Source organism: Macrobrachium nipponense, chromosome 2 (assembly GCF_015104395.2).
Source record: "Macrobrachium nipponense isolate FS-2020 chromosome 2, ASM1510439v2, whole genome shotgun sequence".
NCBI classification, from domain to species: domain Eukaryota; kingdom Metazoa; phylum Arthropoda; class Malacostraca; order Decapoda; family Palaemonidae; genus Macrobrachium; species Macrobrachium nipponense.
The window spans coordinates 25,101,203-25,120,193 of record NC_087201.1 but is presented as its reverse complement, the minus strand read 5'-3'; the positions used below and the strand labels follow the sequence as shown (position 1 = coordinate 25,120,193).

Below are 18,991 nucleotides of genomic sequence, written 5' to 3'. Positions count from 1 at the left end.
AAGGGAAGTTCACCAGGAAGGTAACTATGTGCTATGAAGGAATCAATCGAGGTGATGATTTATCAGTGTTAACGAAGAACTATGAGGAAATGGTTGAAGCCTTTAAATGCCTAGAGTATCAAAATGATGAACTGATACAATTTATATATGAAAACGAGGATAAGCTAGCTGATAGTAATTTAGAAGAAGAAGCCCAGCAATATATTCTAGATAGTGAAAGATTAAAATGTGAAGTAAGTGCAAAAATATTCAAAGGTGTCCAGGATGTAAAGGCAACAGATAAATCGAAGGTTAAAGTAAAGAAATTTGAACCACCAATGTTCGAAGGTAATTTAAGAGACTATCCAACTTTTAAGGAAGATTATGAGAATTTAGTTAAGAGTATATACGGTACTGATCCATATGCTCTCAAAATGTGTCTAGGTGGAGAAGCACTTCAAGCAGTGAAGGGCTCAGAGGGTAATTATGATGAAATGATTCAACGTTTGGATGATAAATTTGGGAATTCAAGAAAGATTGTAGACTTCGTGGTTGGTGAGCTTAGATCTCTGAAGAAAATTTATGATGATGATACCAAAGGATTTATTAAAATGGTCGATCAGGTTGAGCAATGTTGGCTTGATTTAAAAAAGGTAAATCTCTCTGATGAACTTAATAGTGCAAACGTTGTCAGCCATATAGAAAAAGTTTTACCTTCACTTCAAAAGAGAGAATGGGTAGTTAAAGCAGATGAGGTATCAGTAACTAGCAATCTGTTTCCTGAGTTGTTGAAGTTCTTACAGAAGGAGAGAAAAATTTTGGAATATATGAATTCTAATGTTAGGAGTAGCAGTAGTGATAATAAGGCAACAGTCCATCATGATGACAGCACAGTTGAGAATGAATCGGAATTGATAAAATTGGTGAAAAAAATGGGGGAAGAACAAAGTATAAAAAATAAGGAATCCCCGGATGTGCAAGATATGATTCTTAATAATACATATGTAGATGATATACTGTATTCTACTGATGCCATCGAGAACGCAATCAAATTAATACAGGATACTGAAAGGGTATTGTCTCAGGGAAGTTTCAGAATAAAGCACTGGATAGTCAGCGGGCATTATGAAAACTGCAATACAAGAATAATAGAATCTGATAGTGAGAAAATCTTAGGTTTAAAATGGAATCCTGTAGATGACTATTTTTCCTTTGCTGTAAGACTCAACTTTACACCAAGAATAGGAAAGGTTAGGAGTGGTCCAATTTAGATATAGGTGAATTTGATTATAAATTTCCAGAAATATTAACACGCAGAAAGATATTGAGTCAAATTGCATCGTTGTATGATCCATTAGGGTTGGTTATACCAGTATTACTCAAAGCTAAGATCTTGATGAGATCCATGATTTCCAAAAGTAACTCGAATGGTGGTGGAATCAAGTGGGATGATCCACTTGATGATTCCATGATGAACGAATGGAAAGCGTTTTTCAAAGAATTGTATGGACTGGAGTCATTAACGTTTAGAAGACCCTTAAAGCCACCTAATGCTTTTGGTAAGCCAAACCTAGTAATATTTTCTGATGGTAGCATGCAAGCATATGGGGCTTGTGCATATGTGAGGTGGCAAATCAGTGAATAATAAAGTTTTAAACAAGTCTGATAATGGCGAAAAATAAGATTGCACCAGTGAAACAAACGTCTATTCCTCGTCTGGAATTATGTGGTGCTCTCATAGCTGCTAGGATGAGAGAACTCATAGTAAAGGAGTTTTCATGGGAGTTTGAGTCAGTTTATCACATAGTTGACTCAACAATTGTAAGATCACAAATTCAAAAGGAGTCCCATGGATTCAACACATTTGTTGTTGCTGTACGCATTGCAGAGATACAAATAAAAACTGATTCAAGGGAATGGTGGTGGGTTGATTCAATTCAAAATGTTGCAGATATGACCTCTAAACCGTGTAGTCCAGAAAAAATTGGTGAAAATTCTGCCTGGCAAAATGGACCAAAATTCCTAACATTACCAATTTCAAAATGGCCTATCAAACAAAATTGTGAAAATGAACTAACTGATAGAGTAGGTGTTGTCATGGCTGTTGCTAAAGTAAGTCAGAACCATGTTATACACATGATTGATGTTAATAGATTAGTGATTATTACAAACTACTAGGAGTTGCATGCAGGGTAATGAATGTTTTCAAATGCAGATCCTTTAAGGGCATGCTGAGGGAACCAACAGTTCAAGGAATTATTAAAGCAGAACTAATGTGGGTTAGAGAGATGCAAAGGGACATGACTGATTGGAAAGTGAGGTTCAGAAGATTAGGACCTTCAATTAAGAATGGAGTCATAGTAGTAGGACAAAGAATTTCTAAGTGGCTAAAGGAAAATTGGAATAGAGAAGACTATATGTTGCTACCAGCAAATCATCCAGTTACTAGATTGTATATATCATATGTACATGGGGTTGACCATGCAGGCATAGAGACTACTTTGGCAAAATTACAAAGAAAATTCTGGGTTCCAGGGGCCAGAAAAATAATAAAGGCAATAAAAAATCAATGTGTGACATGTAAAAAGTTAACAAAGAAATTAGAGGACCAATGCATGGGTCAAATGAGGATAGAAAGAATGAAACCTGCTCCACCTTTTTATTACACAGCCATAGATTTGTTTGGACCCTTAACAATAAGAGACACGGTTAAAAAGAGAACTCATGGTAAAGCCTTTGGTGTTATATTTAACTGTTTAGTTACTAGAGCGTCACTTGGATTTGGCTGAAGGATACAGTACTGATGATTTTCTGACCACATTTCAAAGGTTTATTGCTATTAGAGGAGCTTCCTAAAGTTATATATTCAGATAAGGGAACTCAGTTGATCTTTAATATGCCTAGTGACGCACCTTGGTATAATGGGGCAAGTGAAGCACTGTATATTAGTGTGGGAGATTCTGTGTTGAATTTTGGAGAGTTACAAACTGCTTTGTTTGGTATTGCTAATCTAATGAATGAAAGACCAATTGGAACAAAACCTGGATTTAGTTTACAGTTGGGGGGCTACCTCTGTCCCAATGATCTGTTGCTTGGTCGGTCCACTTGCTTTTGTCCAAGTGGGATGTACGATATTAGTGGGGATCACAAAAGGAGATTAAAGTTTATACAAAGTATAATAGAATCCTTCTGGAAAAAGGGGCAATGAGACTATTTTCCATCATTGTTAATCAGGCAGAAATGGCATACAACAAGGAGGAATGTAAGAAGTGGAGATGTGGTACTTGTGCAAGATAGTAATGTTGTGAGAGGGGCATGGAAACTAGCACAGGTGATTAGAGCTGATCCAGGACAAGATGGTGTTGTCCGAGATGTTGATTTAAGGTATAAGATTATGAAGCATGGGAAGAGATATGATGATGAAGTGGATAAGATGTGTAGATCAGTACGTACACAGGTTGGTGGTGTTATTACCAATAGAAGAACAATGTAATCATACGTAGTTTACCCTATTGGATAGGGTATCGGTAATTCGTCACTAATGATGGGGAAGTGTATCACTAACATGATAAACTTCATAATACTATAAGGATATATTTGTTTAAAAGTGTTGATGTGGGTTGGAGCGAGTTGTAACTTATTGCGCATCTGGAATATCTTTTGTCTTACCCATATCTCAGTGTCGCACGGTTAGCGGGAGAAGGCGAACTGCCGTCAAATTTTCTAACCACTCTGGTACTGCCTATTGTGTTGAGTGGTGGTGGCTGGTGGTGGCAGGTGTTATTCTTGTGGATGTAAACACAAGAATGAAGTCGGTGACATGTAAGGCCGGCAATTGATGGGATATTTGTGTTTGGCAATCTCCTACTGGGGTTCAAGGCCTGTGATAGTGAAGCCATTGAAGTGAGTACAATACAGTGTATTGTGGATGTTATATGATATTTCAATTGGAATTGCCCTTATTGGTAATTGGATTCTATGTATATATACAGTAATGTTTAATGATATGAGTACATTTAATTTGATGCGAGTGCTTTAGTGGCTACAGTACCATAATTTACAGTGGTATTTATTTACATTGCTATAAACAGTTATTGTTAGACATATGTACACATATCAATATGGATTGTTCATGTACTTTACTAGAAGGCTTGTATTAAGGACATATATGTTTTTTGATAATGAAATTGGGAAAATTAGGGAAAATTCAAAATTTGTATGGCTGGTTGGATTGTATTATTTTTTATTAAATGGAATATATATATTTCAGGTTGAAACCTATAGGCTAGTTGGTAATAAAAACTGTTACTACTTATGGTTCATCCTTGAACATCCCAGTACATTTCAACTTCAACCGCCATGGGTGTGCAAGAGGAACTCGTCGCCCTGAAGAGGAAGAGGGCAATCAGCAAAGGGAAGTTCACCAGGAAGGTAACTATGAGCAATGAAGGAATCAATCGAGGTGATGATTTATCAGTGTTAACGAAGAACTATGAGGAAGTGGTTGAAGCCTTTAAATGCCTAGAGTATCAAAATGATGAACTGATACAATTTATATATGAAAACGAGGATAAGCTAGCCGATAGTAATTTAGAAGAAGAAGCCCAGCAATATATTCTAGATAGTGAAAGATTAAAATGTGAAGTAAGTGCAAAAATATTCAAAGGTGTCCAGGATGTAAAGGCAACAGATAAATCGAAGGTTAAAGTAAAGAAATTTGAACCACCAATGTTTTCGAAGGTAATTTAAGAAACTATCCACTTTTAAAGAAAAAGATTATGAGAATTTAGTTAAGAGTATTATACGGTACTGATCCATATGCTCCTCAAAATGTGTCTAGGTGGAGAAGCACTTCAAGCAGTGAAGGGCTCAGAGGGTAATTATGATGAAATGATTCAACGTTTGGATGATAAATTTGGGGATTCAAGAAAGATTGTAGACTTCGTGGTTGGTGAGCTTAGATCTCTGAAGAAAATTTATGATGATGATACCAAAGGATTTATTAAAATGGTCGATCAGGTTGAGCAATGTTGGCTTGATTTAAAAAAGGTAAATCTCTCTGATGAACTTAATAGTGCAAACGTTGTCAGCCATATAGAAAAAGTTTTACCTTCTTACTTCAAAAGAGAGAATGGGTAGTTAAAGCAGATGAGGTATCAGTAACTAGCAAATCTGTTTCCTGAGTTGTTTGAAGTTCTTACAGAAGGAGAGAAAAATTTTGGAATATATGAATTCTAATGTTAGGAGTAGCGGTAGTGATAATAAGGCAACAGTCCATCATGTTGACAGCATAGTTGAGAATGAATCGGAATTGATAAAATTGGGTGAAAAAAACAATTGGGGAAGACAAAGTATAAAAAAATAAAAAAGGAATCCCGGATGTGCAAGATATGATTCTTAATAATACAATAAGTAGAATGATATACTGTATTCTACTGATGCCATCGAGAAACGCAATCAAAATTAATAACAGGATACTGAAAGGGTATTGTCTCAGGGAAGTTTCAGAATAAAGCACTGGATAGTCAGCGGGCATTATGAAAACTGCAATACAAGAATAATAGAATCTGATAGTGAGAAAATCTTAGGTTTAAAATGGAATCCTGTAGATGACTATTTTTCCTTTGCTGTAAGACTCAACTTTAACACCAAGAATAAGAAAGGTTAGGAGTGGTCTAAATTTAGAATATAGGTGAATTCGATTATAAATTTCCAGAATATTAACACGCAGTAAGATATTGAGTCAAATTGCATCGTTGTATGATCCATTAGGGTTGGTTATACCAGTATTACTCAAAGCTAAGATCTTGATGAGATCCATGATTTCCAAAAGTAAACTCGAATGGTGGTGGAATCAAGTGGGATGATCCACTTGATGATTCCATGATGAACGAATGGAAAGCGTTTTTCAAAGAATTGTATGGACTGGAGTCATTAACGTTTAGAAGACCCTTAAAGCCACCTAATGCTTTTGGTAAGCCAAACCTAGTAATATTTTCTGATGGTAGCACGCAAGCATATGGGGCTTGTGCATATGTGAGGTGGCAAATCAGTGATAATAAGTTTAAATCAAGTCTGATAATGGCAAAAAATAAGATTGCCCCAGTGAAACAAATGTCTATTCCCGTCTGGAATTTTCTGTGGTGCTCTCATAGCTGCTGGATGAGAGACTCATAGTAAAGGAGTTTTCATGGGAGTTTGAGTCAGTTTATCACATAGTTGACTCAAACAATTGTAAGATCACAAATTCAAAAGGAGTCCCATGGATTCAACACATTTGTTGCTGTACGCATTGCAGAGATACAAATAAAAACTGATTCAAGGGAATGGTGGTGGGTTGATTCAATTCAAAATGTTGCAGATATGACCTCTAAACCGTTAAGTCAGAAAAAATGGTGAAAATTCTGCCTGGCAAAATGGACCAAAAATTCCTAACATTACCATTTCAAAATGGCCTATCAAACAAAATTGTGAAAATGAACTAACTGATAGAGTAGGTGTTGTCATGGCTGTTTGCTAAAGTTTAAGTCAGAACCATGTTATACACATGATTGATGTTAATAGATTTAGTGATTATTACAAACTACTAAGAGTTACATGCAGGGTAATGAATGTTTTCAAATGCAGATCCTTTAAGGGCATGCTGAGGGAACCAACAGTTCAAGGAATTATTAAAGCAGAACTAATGTGGGTTAGAGAGATGCAAAGGGACATGACTGATTGGAAAGTGAGGTTCAGAAGATTAGGACCTTCAATTAAGAATGGAGTCATAGTAGTAGGACAAAGAATTTCTAAGTGGCTAAAGGAAAATTGGAATAGAGAAGACTATATGTTGACTAGCCAGCAAAATCAAGATCCAGTTACGTAGATTTGTATATATCATATGTACATGGGGTTGACCATGCAGGCATAGAGACTACTTTGGCAAAATTACAAAGAAAATTCTGGGTTCCAGGGGCCAGAAAAATAAAGCAATTAAAAAATCATGGGGTTGACATGCAGGCATAGAGACTACTTTGGCAAAATTACAAAGAAAAAATTCTGGTTCCAGGGCCAGAAAAATAATAAAGGGCAATAAAAAATCAATGTGTGACATGTAAGAAGTTAACAAAGAAATTAGAGGACCAATGCATGGGTCAAATGAGGATAGAAAGAATGAAACCTGCTCCACCTTTCTATTACACAGCCATAGATTTGTTTGACCCTTAACAATAAGAGACATGGTTAAAAAGAGAACTCATGGTAAAGCCTTTGGTGTTATATTTAAAACTGTTTAGTTACTAGAGCTGTTCACTTGGATTTGGCTGAAGGATACAGTACTGATGATTTTCTGACCACATTTCAAAGGTTTATTGCTATTAGAGAGCTCCTAAAGTTATATATTCAGATAAGGGAAACTCAGTTGATATCAGCAAGCAAGAAAATAGAAACCATTGGAAAAAAGGAAGGGGTAACTTGGATCTTTGATATGCCTAGTGACGCACCTTGGTATAATGGGGCAAGTGAAGCACTGATCAAATCTGTCAAAAGGTGCTTTGTATAGTGTGGGAGATTCTGTGTTGAATTTTGGAGAGTTACAAACTGCTTTGTTGGTATTGCTAATCTGATGAATGAAAGACCAATTGGAACAAAAACCTGGATTTAGTTTACAGTTGGGGGGCTACCTCTGTCCCAATGATCTGTTGCTTGGTCGGTCCACTGCTTTTGTCAAAAGTGGGATGTACGATATTAGTGGGGATCACAAAAGGAGATTAAAGTTTATACAAAGTATAATAGAACATCCTTCTTTTGGCGAAAAAAGTGGCAACGAGACTAATTTTCCCATCATTGTTAATCAGGCAGAAATGGCATACAACAAGGAGGAATGTAAGAGTTGGAGATGTGGGTACTGTGCAAGATAGTAATGTTGTGAGAGGGGCATGGAAACTAGCACAAGGTGTATTAGAGCCTTGATTTCCAGGACAAGATGGCATTGTCCGAGAAATGTTGAATTAAAGTATAAGAAATTTTATGGAAGGCCAATGGGGAAAGGGGGGAAAAATTAAAGTTGGAAAAAAAATGGGGTGAAAAGTGGATAAGATTATGTGTAGATCAGTACACAGGTTGGTGGTGTTATTACCAATAGAAGAATGTAATCATACGTAGTTTACCCAATTGGATAAGGTACTGTAATTTTGTCACTAATGGTGGGGGGGAGTGTATCACTAACATGAAAATTTTCATAATACTATAAGGATATATTTGTTTGAAAAATGTTGATGTGGTTGGAGCGAGTTGTAACTTATTGCGCATCTGGAACAATATCTTTTGTTTACCCATATTTCAGTGTCGCACGGTTAGCGGGAGAAGGCGAACTGCCGTCAAAACCTTTTCTAAACCACTCGGCGTACTGCCATATTGTGTTGAGTGGTGTGGCTGGTGGTGACAGGTGTTATTCTTGTGGATGTAAACACAAGAATGAAGTCGGTGACATGTAAGGCCGGCAAGTGATGGATATTGGTGTTTGGCAATCTCCTACTGGGGTTCAAGGCCTGTGATAGTGAGTCCATTGAAGTGAGTACAATACAGTGTATTGTGGATGTTATATGATATTTCAATTGGAATTTGCCCTTATTGGTAATTGGATTCTATGTATATATACAGTAATGTTTAATGATATGAGTACATTTAATTTGATGCGAGTGCTTTAAGTGGCTACAGTACCATAATTTACAGTGGTGATTTTACTTTACATTCTGCTATAAAGAACAGTTATTGTTAGACATATGTACACATATCAATATGGATTGTTCATGTACTTTACTAGAAGGCTTGTATTAAGGACAATATGTTTTTTGATAATGAAATTGGGGAAAATTAGGGAAAATTCAAAATTTTGTATGGCTGTTGGATTGTATTATTTTTTATTACATGGAATATATATGTTTCAGGTTGAAACCTATAGGCTAGTTGGCAATAAAAACTGTTACTACTTATGGTCCATCCTTGAACATCCCAGTACAATATATAATATAATAATTATATTATATATATATTAGTATAATATATATCTATTGATAAAAATGTTCTCTTATAACAGAATTCCATCTAATAAAAACACCAAAATATATAGAGACAGAAATACTATATTTCAGAGACTGCTGTCTCGCTCTTCAGGTAGATGAGTGAGAAAAGTTACAGAAAAAGTGGTATTTATACCAAGAGTTCCATCCACAGGTAAACCAATTTAGGTCACTCCCGCTGATAATCTTCCTTTAATTAGGTATCACTGGTACGAAATAGATCATGCCCTTTATACTACTATCTATCTATCTAACTCTATCTTATCTATCTACTCTATCTATCAATATATATATAAAATAAATTATATATCATATATTATATACTATATATATATACTAATATATATATATTATAAGAACATTGAGATCTATCCACGTACTGTATATATTATATACACTTGTATGACATTATATATAGTGATAGGTAAGCGGAAAGGCTAAACGCATCGCCGAGGGGTCACTACTAATCTATCTATATCTTTACTTTTTTTTTTTTTTTTTATCTTTTTATCTATTCCTAATTCTATCTATCTTTATTTTATATCTAATTAAATAAAATATTATAATTATAAAATTTATATATATAATATAATATTATTATAATATAATATAATTTATTATATATTAGTCTTTTATAATAAATATATATAATATATATATAATAATATTATATATATATAATATATATAGATATATATACATATACTACTATCTATCTATCTATCTATCTATCTGATATATATATATATATATTATATATATATATATATATATATATATATATCTTTTATATAAATATATATATTATATATATATATATATATATATATATATATATATATATATATATATATATATATGTATTATAAATATAAATATATATATGTATATTATCCATATATATATATATTTATATATATATTTATATATATATATATATATTTATAGATATATAATATATATATATGTATATATATATAATATAAATTTAATATATATAATTAAATTATATAGCATATATATATATAATATATATCAGTAGTAGATAGATAGATAGATAGTAGTATATGTCTATATATATCTATATATATATATATATAATTAATTATATTATTATATATATATTAATATATTATATATATATAATATTATATATATATATATATAATATATTATATTAATATATATAATATAATATATATTATAATATATATATTATATATTATATATATTATATATATATATATATATATCATATATATAGTATATATATACATATATATATTATTTATATTTATATATATATAATATTTAATAATATAATATATAAAATATTTTATAGATATCATATATATACTATATATATGTTTTATATATATATATATATAAATTTTAATAAATTATATATATATATAGTATACATAATATATTATTTATAATATACATATCAAGATTAGATAGATAGAATTAGATTAGATAAGTAGTATATGTAATATATATCTATATATATATAATATAATATATTATATATATATACTATATATATACTATATATATATATTATATATATATATTATATATATATATTATATATATACATATTATATTTAGTATATATATACATTATATATATAATATTATATATATATATATATATATATTATATATTATATTATATATGGTGTAATAATATATATTAATATATATATATATATATATATATATCATATATATACACACATATATATATATCTATATACAATAGTAACTTCTCTCTATTCTTTTCATATTTTTCTTATTTCCACAAGATTAACCATTTAATCAGATCCAGTTATTTATGGAAAATCTAGAGTGACATTTACGGCTAGTATGAAAGGCATTGCACTGCTATTATTTCACCTAAAACTGGTTGAATACATCTACAGGTAAACTTTTTATTAATCTTCACTTTTTGCATTGATTACACATTTATTACTCTCTATTAATTAGTTGGATAATTAAATTACATATAGAATGCTAGCACTTAAGAAACAATAAATTTATATAAATTGTTTTATATTTAGGCTAGTATGGCCTTAGATAACTTAAGATTATAAGTTATTAGTAAAAAATTTAATATCATTTTTAAATGTATTATTGTATTTTTCCTTGTTGGCAACTAAATCCCAGAGTCGATTTTAATTATCAGGGTAACCTCAGTTGTGAAAACACTGGAAGCGCATTTATTGATTGAACTTTAGTAAAAAACAGGTTGTTTAAGCTGTGGTTATTGATTGGGGGGGGGGGGGGGGGTCAGGTTAGTAGGAAGGTAGGGGGGGGGTAAGGTTAGGTGGGGGGGGGGAGGTGGGGGGGGTTAGTAGGTGGGATTGTATATATGGTAATTATATTTATATATTAATATTATAAAGTTTATAAATTTATATAGTAGATTGATATGTGGTGCTGTTGAGGCTGGTCTTTGTATGAAAGTGTTAGACACATGTAAGTTATGATCTGTCTTGTTTATAGTATAATATTATAATATTATAAGGATATATATAACGGTGCTGAGCTTAGTTGAGTAATAGATAAATGATGGATATAGACGTTAATATAATATATATAATATATATGTATAGACTTAAAGAATATAAATTATATATTATGTATAATAATATATTATATATACATATTTATTAATTTTATATTTATATATATATATATATTATTAGATTATATATATAATATATAATTTATAATATTATAAGATATATATATAATATTAAATATTTATAGATATATATATATAAATTTATTATATACTATTAGTAGTATATATATATATAGTACTTAATATATATATAATTAATATAATATACATATATATATATATACGATATCTATATATATATATATATATATATATATATATATATATATATATATATATAGATATTATATATTATATATATATATATATATATATATATATATATATATATATATATATATAATATATATATATATATATATATATATACATATATATATATATATATATATATATATATATATATATATATATAATATATAGTATATATATACATATATATATATATATATATATATATATATATATATATATATATATATATGATATATATATGATAGATAGATAGTATAGTTTACAGTTATATAGAAGGGCTATGATCTATCGTATTCAGTTGATACCTAATATTACAGGGAAAGAATAAGAAATGGAAGTTCTTAATGGCAGAACAAAGTATGACAAGAACATGAGATTCGACTAAACGACATTTGACTCCTCATAATAATAAGTAAAGGAATATAGAATAAATCTTAGTAACCCCCATCTAGTACCATTTCTGACTCAGTATACGTCAAACACTCCGAATTAGAAGTCTTAGATACTGTTAAAACAACAACTTTATAAACTGAATGATTTGTCCCTCTGGCATGAAAGGACTCAAAAAACATTTTCTTTTTAACTTTTCTGTACTGGAACTAAAACATTTTCATTTTGGTCGCAATTTTCGAAGCAATCTTATATAAATATAAAAAAAAATATCTCCAGTTTTCTGAAATAGTTTCTTGAACTCATAAGAGTGTGACGGAGGGAATGTTATTGACGATCATTTCAAAAGACTCTCGAGCCAATTCCATGGAGACCCCACCACCACTGGAAACAATTTTCTTCGTCCGTCTTCGCTCCAGATTCGGAAGGAATCTCGTTTTTAAATCGTTCATGACTTCGTCCAGATGCCCCGTAATGCACTTGTTCAGTAAAATATGAAATAGAAAAATGGCGATATACGACGAAGCATTCGGCGAAGGAGACGAACATGACAAAAATGAGGGATTCTGAAGGATATCTTCTTCTCCATCTCCGGAGACTTTCTCCCGAAGACCGCGAAGATCCCAACTGGCTCCGTGGAGACTTGGAGCGCAACTGAAGCTCGGGGGCAGTTTCAGAATCTAAGCATACCTTCAGCTGCTATATTTGACATGTATTTTGACATATATTCAATATGATTGAAGCAATTCTTATCTTCGCTCTTATTTGCATAGTGCAAGTGGTGGACGTGTTGACCAGCTTAGAGATCCGCATTCATCGTATGAATGCATTGAAGACTCAGGTCTGGTTGGAACCCACCGCTGAAATTGTTCAACCTGGTTGCGGGGATGGAAACGTCTCCCGCGGAACTCTTCTTAATACTAATCTGGCGCTGTTCTTCGGAGCAGCGGTTATTCTTTCATTACTTGGATGGACGATCTTCTCTTTCTTGAAGAGGAGATCGACTTCTTGGATGGATTCTGACATTATTGACGACGCCGAACTTCTGGACGAGAAAGAAGGATTTGATGAGGCCTTGGATGACTTCCATGTTAGGAAGATTGTAGATCTTGAGGCAAATCATCAAACGGACATTCAAGATACGATGGACTATGAAGATGAAGACTCCGAGGAGGAAGAGGAGGAGGAGGAGGAGGCAGAAGGAGAGATCGAAGACCCCTCGGAGTGTGAAACAGTAGAAGACGATGAAGTCTCTGAGGAAGAAGAGACAGTAGAAGAGGACGAAGACTCAGAGGAGGAGGAGGAGGAGGAGGAGGCAGTAAAAGAAGAAGGCCCCTCAGAGTATGAGACAGTAGAAGACGATAAAGACTTTGTGGAGGAGGAGGAAGAAGCAGTAGATGAAGACTCCGAGGAGGAGGAGGAGGCAGAAGGAGAGAACGAAGACCCCTCAGAGTATGAAACAGTAGAAGACGATGAAGACTCTGAGGAAGAAGAGACAGTAGAAGAGGACGAAGACTCAGAGGAGGAGGAGGAGGAGGAGGAGGCAGTAAAAGAAGACGGCCCCTCAGAGTATGAGACAGTAGAAGACGATAAAGACTCTGAGGAGGAGGAGGAAGAAGCAGTAGAAGAGAACGAAGACCCCTCAGAGCATGAGACAGTAGAAGAGGAGGAAGACTTTGAGGAGGAGGACACAACAGAAGAAGATGAAGACCACGCAGAAGAGGAGAAGGGGTCTTCTGACGACGATTATGAGGAGGAGGAGAAGGAGGAAGAGAAAGCGAAACCAGAGGACGAAGATGATCACGACGAGTTCCTGGAAATTCTGGGGCAGTTCATGAACGATCCCACCGCCCCCACCGAATTTCCAAGGCCATCCCTGGTGCATGGTCCCAGGAGGAATCATGTCCTCGAGGTAGTTCTCGCGATGCGTGGGAAAATGGACAGACTCTCAAGGGAGAATGAGAAGCTGCAGAAGGAACGATTGGACCGCCTGAATTTGACTGAAGAACTGCAAGACAAGAAGGACATAGACACGAACAATATGAGAACAGAGATTGAAAGCCTTGCAGGAGAGAATAGCAAGCTGAACACAGCCTTACTGGAATGCAAGAGGCGGGAAAGGGAACTAGAATGTCAAGTTCAAAAATTAACCGAGGCGGTCAAAAACTTAGAAGAAACGAGAACTGGGAAGAAAGAACAGGTGCCTTCTGAAGTACAAGGAGGCACTGAGGCCGCTGAACTGCAGAGTATTATCGATAAACAAGCCGATCTAATCAGCCGTTTGAAGAAGAAGCTTCTGGAAATGGAAGAGGAGAGACTGCAGCATGAGTCCGATTTCCAAGAATGGGAAAAGACAGTCTTTAAGGTCAGGAATGAGAACTCCAAGTTGAAGGTAGCCTTGGAGGAAATCAATCATAAAAACGAACTATTTAGAATTTTCGAAAAACGTAATAAAGTCCTGGAAGAAGAAACCAAAAGGCTGAAGCGAGAAATGGCCGACAAAGAAAGTAAGGAGAAGAAAGAGAAAAGTTTAATCTCAAAGGAGATGGAGACCCTCAGGAGGCAGAAGACCGAAGCGTTTATAGTCTGCGACGAGATGAGGAATGAGAAAGAGTCGATGGCCCGTCACATTCTCACACTAGAACGTGAGAACAAGGATTGCAAGAGAGACGTGGCCTATTTTCAGGAGTGGTTTGCCAAGGATTACACAAATCACTCCGAGGACGTGGAAGATTGTCTCAACAAGTTATTTGAAGTTTCAGATAGGCACCAGTTGCACCTGAAAGAAAAGTTACAGCGTTTGAGAAACGCAAGAGATTCCAATGACAATTAGGAGCAAGTCATGGGACAAGATGCCACCAACAATGGTATGATGGAGGATGAACTTCACAAGTATTCGGAGGCAGGAGGACCAGCTCTCAGTATGAGAGCCAACAACTATGTGGAGGCAGGAGGACCAGCTCTCAGGATGAGCCAACTAGTGGAGGAAGGAGGACCACTCAGGATGAGCTAGGAGGAGGACCAGCTCGGATGAGACCACAACTAGTGGAGGAAGGACCACTCTCGGAGAGACCAACAACTACGTGGAGGCAGGAGGACCAGCTCTCAGGATGAGAGCCAACAACTATGTGGAGGCAGGAGGACCAGCTCTCAGGATGAGAGCCAACAACTATTTGGAGGCAGGAGGACCAGCTCTCAGGATGAGAGCCAACAACTATGTGGAGGAAGGAGGACCAGCTCTCAGGATGAGAGCCAACAACTACGTGGAGGCAGGAGGACCAGCTCTCAGGTTGAGAGCCAACAGCTGTTTGGAGGGCCACATGGAAGGTGATGAATGCAGTTGCGTCGTGTTCCAGAGGAGCTGCGATCTTCTTGGCCCATTCGATGGGCTTGACTGCAGGATGGGTGTGCACTGCTGCTCCCCCCAGCAGCAACCAGCAATGGTGAGGTCCCCCCACCTCCCACATACCCATCCTGCAATCAAACTCATCGACTGGGCCAAGAAGATCACAATGCCTCTGAAACATGATGCAGCATCAGTCAAAATCCTTCACATGGGCTTTTCATCAGGCATCATTGGCGATTCTCTCTTCTCCCTGACGTAAGCAGGAAGACCAGCTCTCAGGATGAGAGGCAAATGATGTTTGGAGGAAGTAGATCAAGCTCTCAGGATGAGAGCCAACAGCTGTTTGGAGGAAGGAGGACCAGCTCTCAGGTTGAGAGCTGACAGCTGTTTGGAGGCACACCAGAAGGACCCAGGAAGGCCACCAGAGGGATACCAGAGGATACCAGAGGGATACCAGAAGGATACCAGAGGAATACCAGAGGGATACCAGAAGATGATTCTGTTGGAATAATCTAGAAGACCGGCTCTGCAGAAAGTCAAGTATGCTATGTCCCTTGATGCAGACTTCTAATAGAAGTTCTCTGTCAAAGCGGGCAAATAGTCGGATATCTAGATCTGCAGATGTCTTCCTTCTGGTTATTCTGTTGGAATAATCTAGAAGACCGGCTCTGCAGAATGTCAAGTATGCTATGTCCTTGATGCAGACTTCTAATAGAAGTTCTCTGTCCAAAGCGGGCAAATAGTCGGATATCTAGATCTATTCTTGCAAGATGTCTTCCTTCTGGTTATTCTGTTGGAATAATCTTAGAAGACCGGCTCTGCAGAAAGTCAAGTATACTAGATCCTTGATGCACTTCTAATAAGAATTCTCTGTCACGCGCAAATAGTCGGATATCTAGATCTATTCTTGCAGATGTCTTCCTTCTGGTTATTCTGTTGGAATAATCTAGAAGACCGGCTCTGCAGAAAGTCAAGTATGCTATGTCCCTTGATGCAGACTTCTAATAGAAGTTCTCTGTCAAAGCGGGCAAATAGTCGGATATCTAGATCTATTCTTGCAGATGTCTTCCTTCTGGTTATTCTGTTGGAATAATCTAGAAGACCGGCTCTGCAGAATGTCAAGTATGCTATGTCCCTTGATGCGACTTCTATAGAAGTTCTGTGTCAAAGCGGGCAAATAGTCGGATATCTAGATCTATTCTTGCAGATGTCTTCCTTCTGGTTATTCTGTTGGAATAATCTAGAAGACCGGCTCTGCAGAAAGTCAAGTATGCTATGTCCCTTGATGCAGACTTCTATAGAATTCTCTGTCAAAGTGGGCAAATAGTTGGATATCTAGATACATTCTTGCAGATGTCTTCCTTCTGGTTATTCTGTTGGAATAATCTAGAAGACCGGCTCTGCAGAAAGTCAAGTATGCTATGTCCCTTGATGCAGACTTCTAATAGAAGTTCTCTGTCAAAGCGGGCAAATAGTCGGATATCTAGATCTATTCTTGCAGATGTCTTCCTTCTGGTTATTCTGTTGGAATAATCTAGAAGACCGGCTCTGCAGAAAGTCAAGTATGCTATGTCCCTTGATGCGACTCTAAGAGTTCTCTAAGTCAGCAAGCTTACTCTGTCAAAGCGGGCAAATAGTCGGATATCTAGATCTATTCTTGCAGATGTCTTCCTTCTGGTTATTCTGTTGGAATAATTTAGAAGACCGGCTCTGCAGAAAGTCAAGTATGCTATGTCACTTGATGAAGTCTTCTACTTGAAGATCTCTGTCAGAGCAAACAAATAGTCGGATGTCTAGCTTTATTCTTGCAGATGTTTTCTTTCTGGTAATTCTGTGGAAATAATCATGTGTTCAGAGGCAGGAGGACCAGTTCTCAGTATGAGAGCCAACAAGTATTCGGAGGTAGGAGGACCAGCTCTCAGTATGAGAGCAAGCAACTATTTGGAGGTATGAGGACCAGCTCTTAGTATGAGAGCCAACAATATTTCGGAGCAGGAAGGACCAGCTCTCAGGCTGAGAGACGAAGGCCAGGGATCTTCCGAAACACCTAGAGCTAACGGTTGTTTGGCGGACAGCCACACTTTCCTGGTGAGAGTCAACGGCTGGTGAGAACCCTCCAACTCGGCAGGTGGAACAAGTTTCCTGGGAAAGTCAGTGACTGTTCAGCAGAGAAGCTGATGAGCTCATAGGGTGAGACGGATACCAGAATCTAACCAGAATGCCACCAGGAGGACACCAGAAGGACACCAGAAGGCATGCAGAGGGATACTAGAAGGATACCAGATGATAATACTGTGGGATTAATCTAGGAGACCCGCTCTTCAGAAAGAAGGAAATCTGTTCCTTCAGGTATGCTATGTCCCTTGATAAAGTCTTCTAGCTGAAGATCTCTGTCAAAGTGGGCAAATAGTCTGATATCTAGATCTATTATTGTGGATGTCTTCTTCTAGTTTTTCTGTTGGAATAATTTAGAAGACCGGCTCTGCAGAAAGTCAAATATGCTATGTCCCTTGATGAAGTCTTCTAGTTGAAGATCTCCATCAAAGTGGACAATTAGTCGGATATCTAGATCTATCCTTTGAGATGTCTTCCTTCTGGTAATTCTGTGGAAATAATCTAGAAGACCGGCTCTGCAGAAAGTCAAGTATGCGATGTCCTTTGAAGTCTTCTAGTTGAAGACCTCCGTCAAAGCGGGCAAGTAGTCGGATATCTAGATCAAGTCTTGCAGATGTCTTCTTTCTGGTAATTCTGTGGAAATAATCAAGGTCTTCTTCTGGTTATTCTGTTGGAATAATTTAGAAGACAGAAGACCGGCTCTGCAGAAAGTCAAATATGCTATGTCCCTTGATGAAATCTTCTAGTTGAAGATCTCCATCAAAGTGGACAAATAGTCGGATATCTAGATCTATCCTTGGAGATGTCTTCCTTCTGGTAATTCTGTGAAAATAATCTAGAAGACTGGCTCTGCAGAAAGTCAAGTATGCGATGTCCTTTGATGAAGTCTTCTAGTTGAAGATCTCCGTCAAAGCGGGCAAATAGTCGGATACCTAGATCAAGTCTTGCAGATGTCTTCTTTCTGGTAATTCTGTAGAAATAATCAAGAAGACTGGCTCTGCAGAAAGTCAAGTATGCTATGTCCCTTGATGAAGTCTTCTAGTTGAAGATCTCCGTCAAAGCGGGCAAATAGTCGAATATCTAGATTGAGTCTTGCAGATGTCTTCGTTTCTGGTAAATTGTCTGTGGAAAATAATCTAAAAGAAGACTGGCTCCTGGCAAGAAAGTCAAGTATTGCTATGTCCCCATTGAATG

General features: G+C 35.8%; 1 protein-coding gene across 1 annotated transcript; it reads left to right on the top strand.

Moving 5' to 3' along the window:
• The first annotated feature begins 1,647 nt into the window (after positions 1-1,647).
• LOC135221143 (neurofilament medium polypeptide-like) lies at positions 1,648-15,349 on the top strand. The gene is made up of 7 exons (XM_064258968.1): positions 1,648-1,769; positions 3,214-3,436; positions 3,660-3,801; positions 4,318-4,410; positions 4,820-5,008; positions 13,110-15,061; positions 15,170-15,349. The coding sequence occupies exons 1-7, from the start codon at positions 1,648-1,650 to the stop codon at positions 15,347-15,349; spliced, it is 2,901 nt and encodes a 966-aa protein (XP_064115038.1).
• The last annotated feature ends 3,642 nt before the right edge of the window (positions 15,350-18,991 follow it).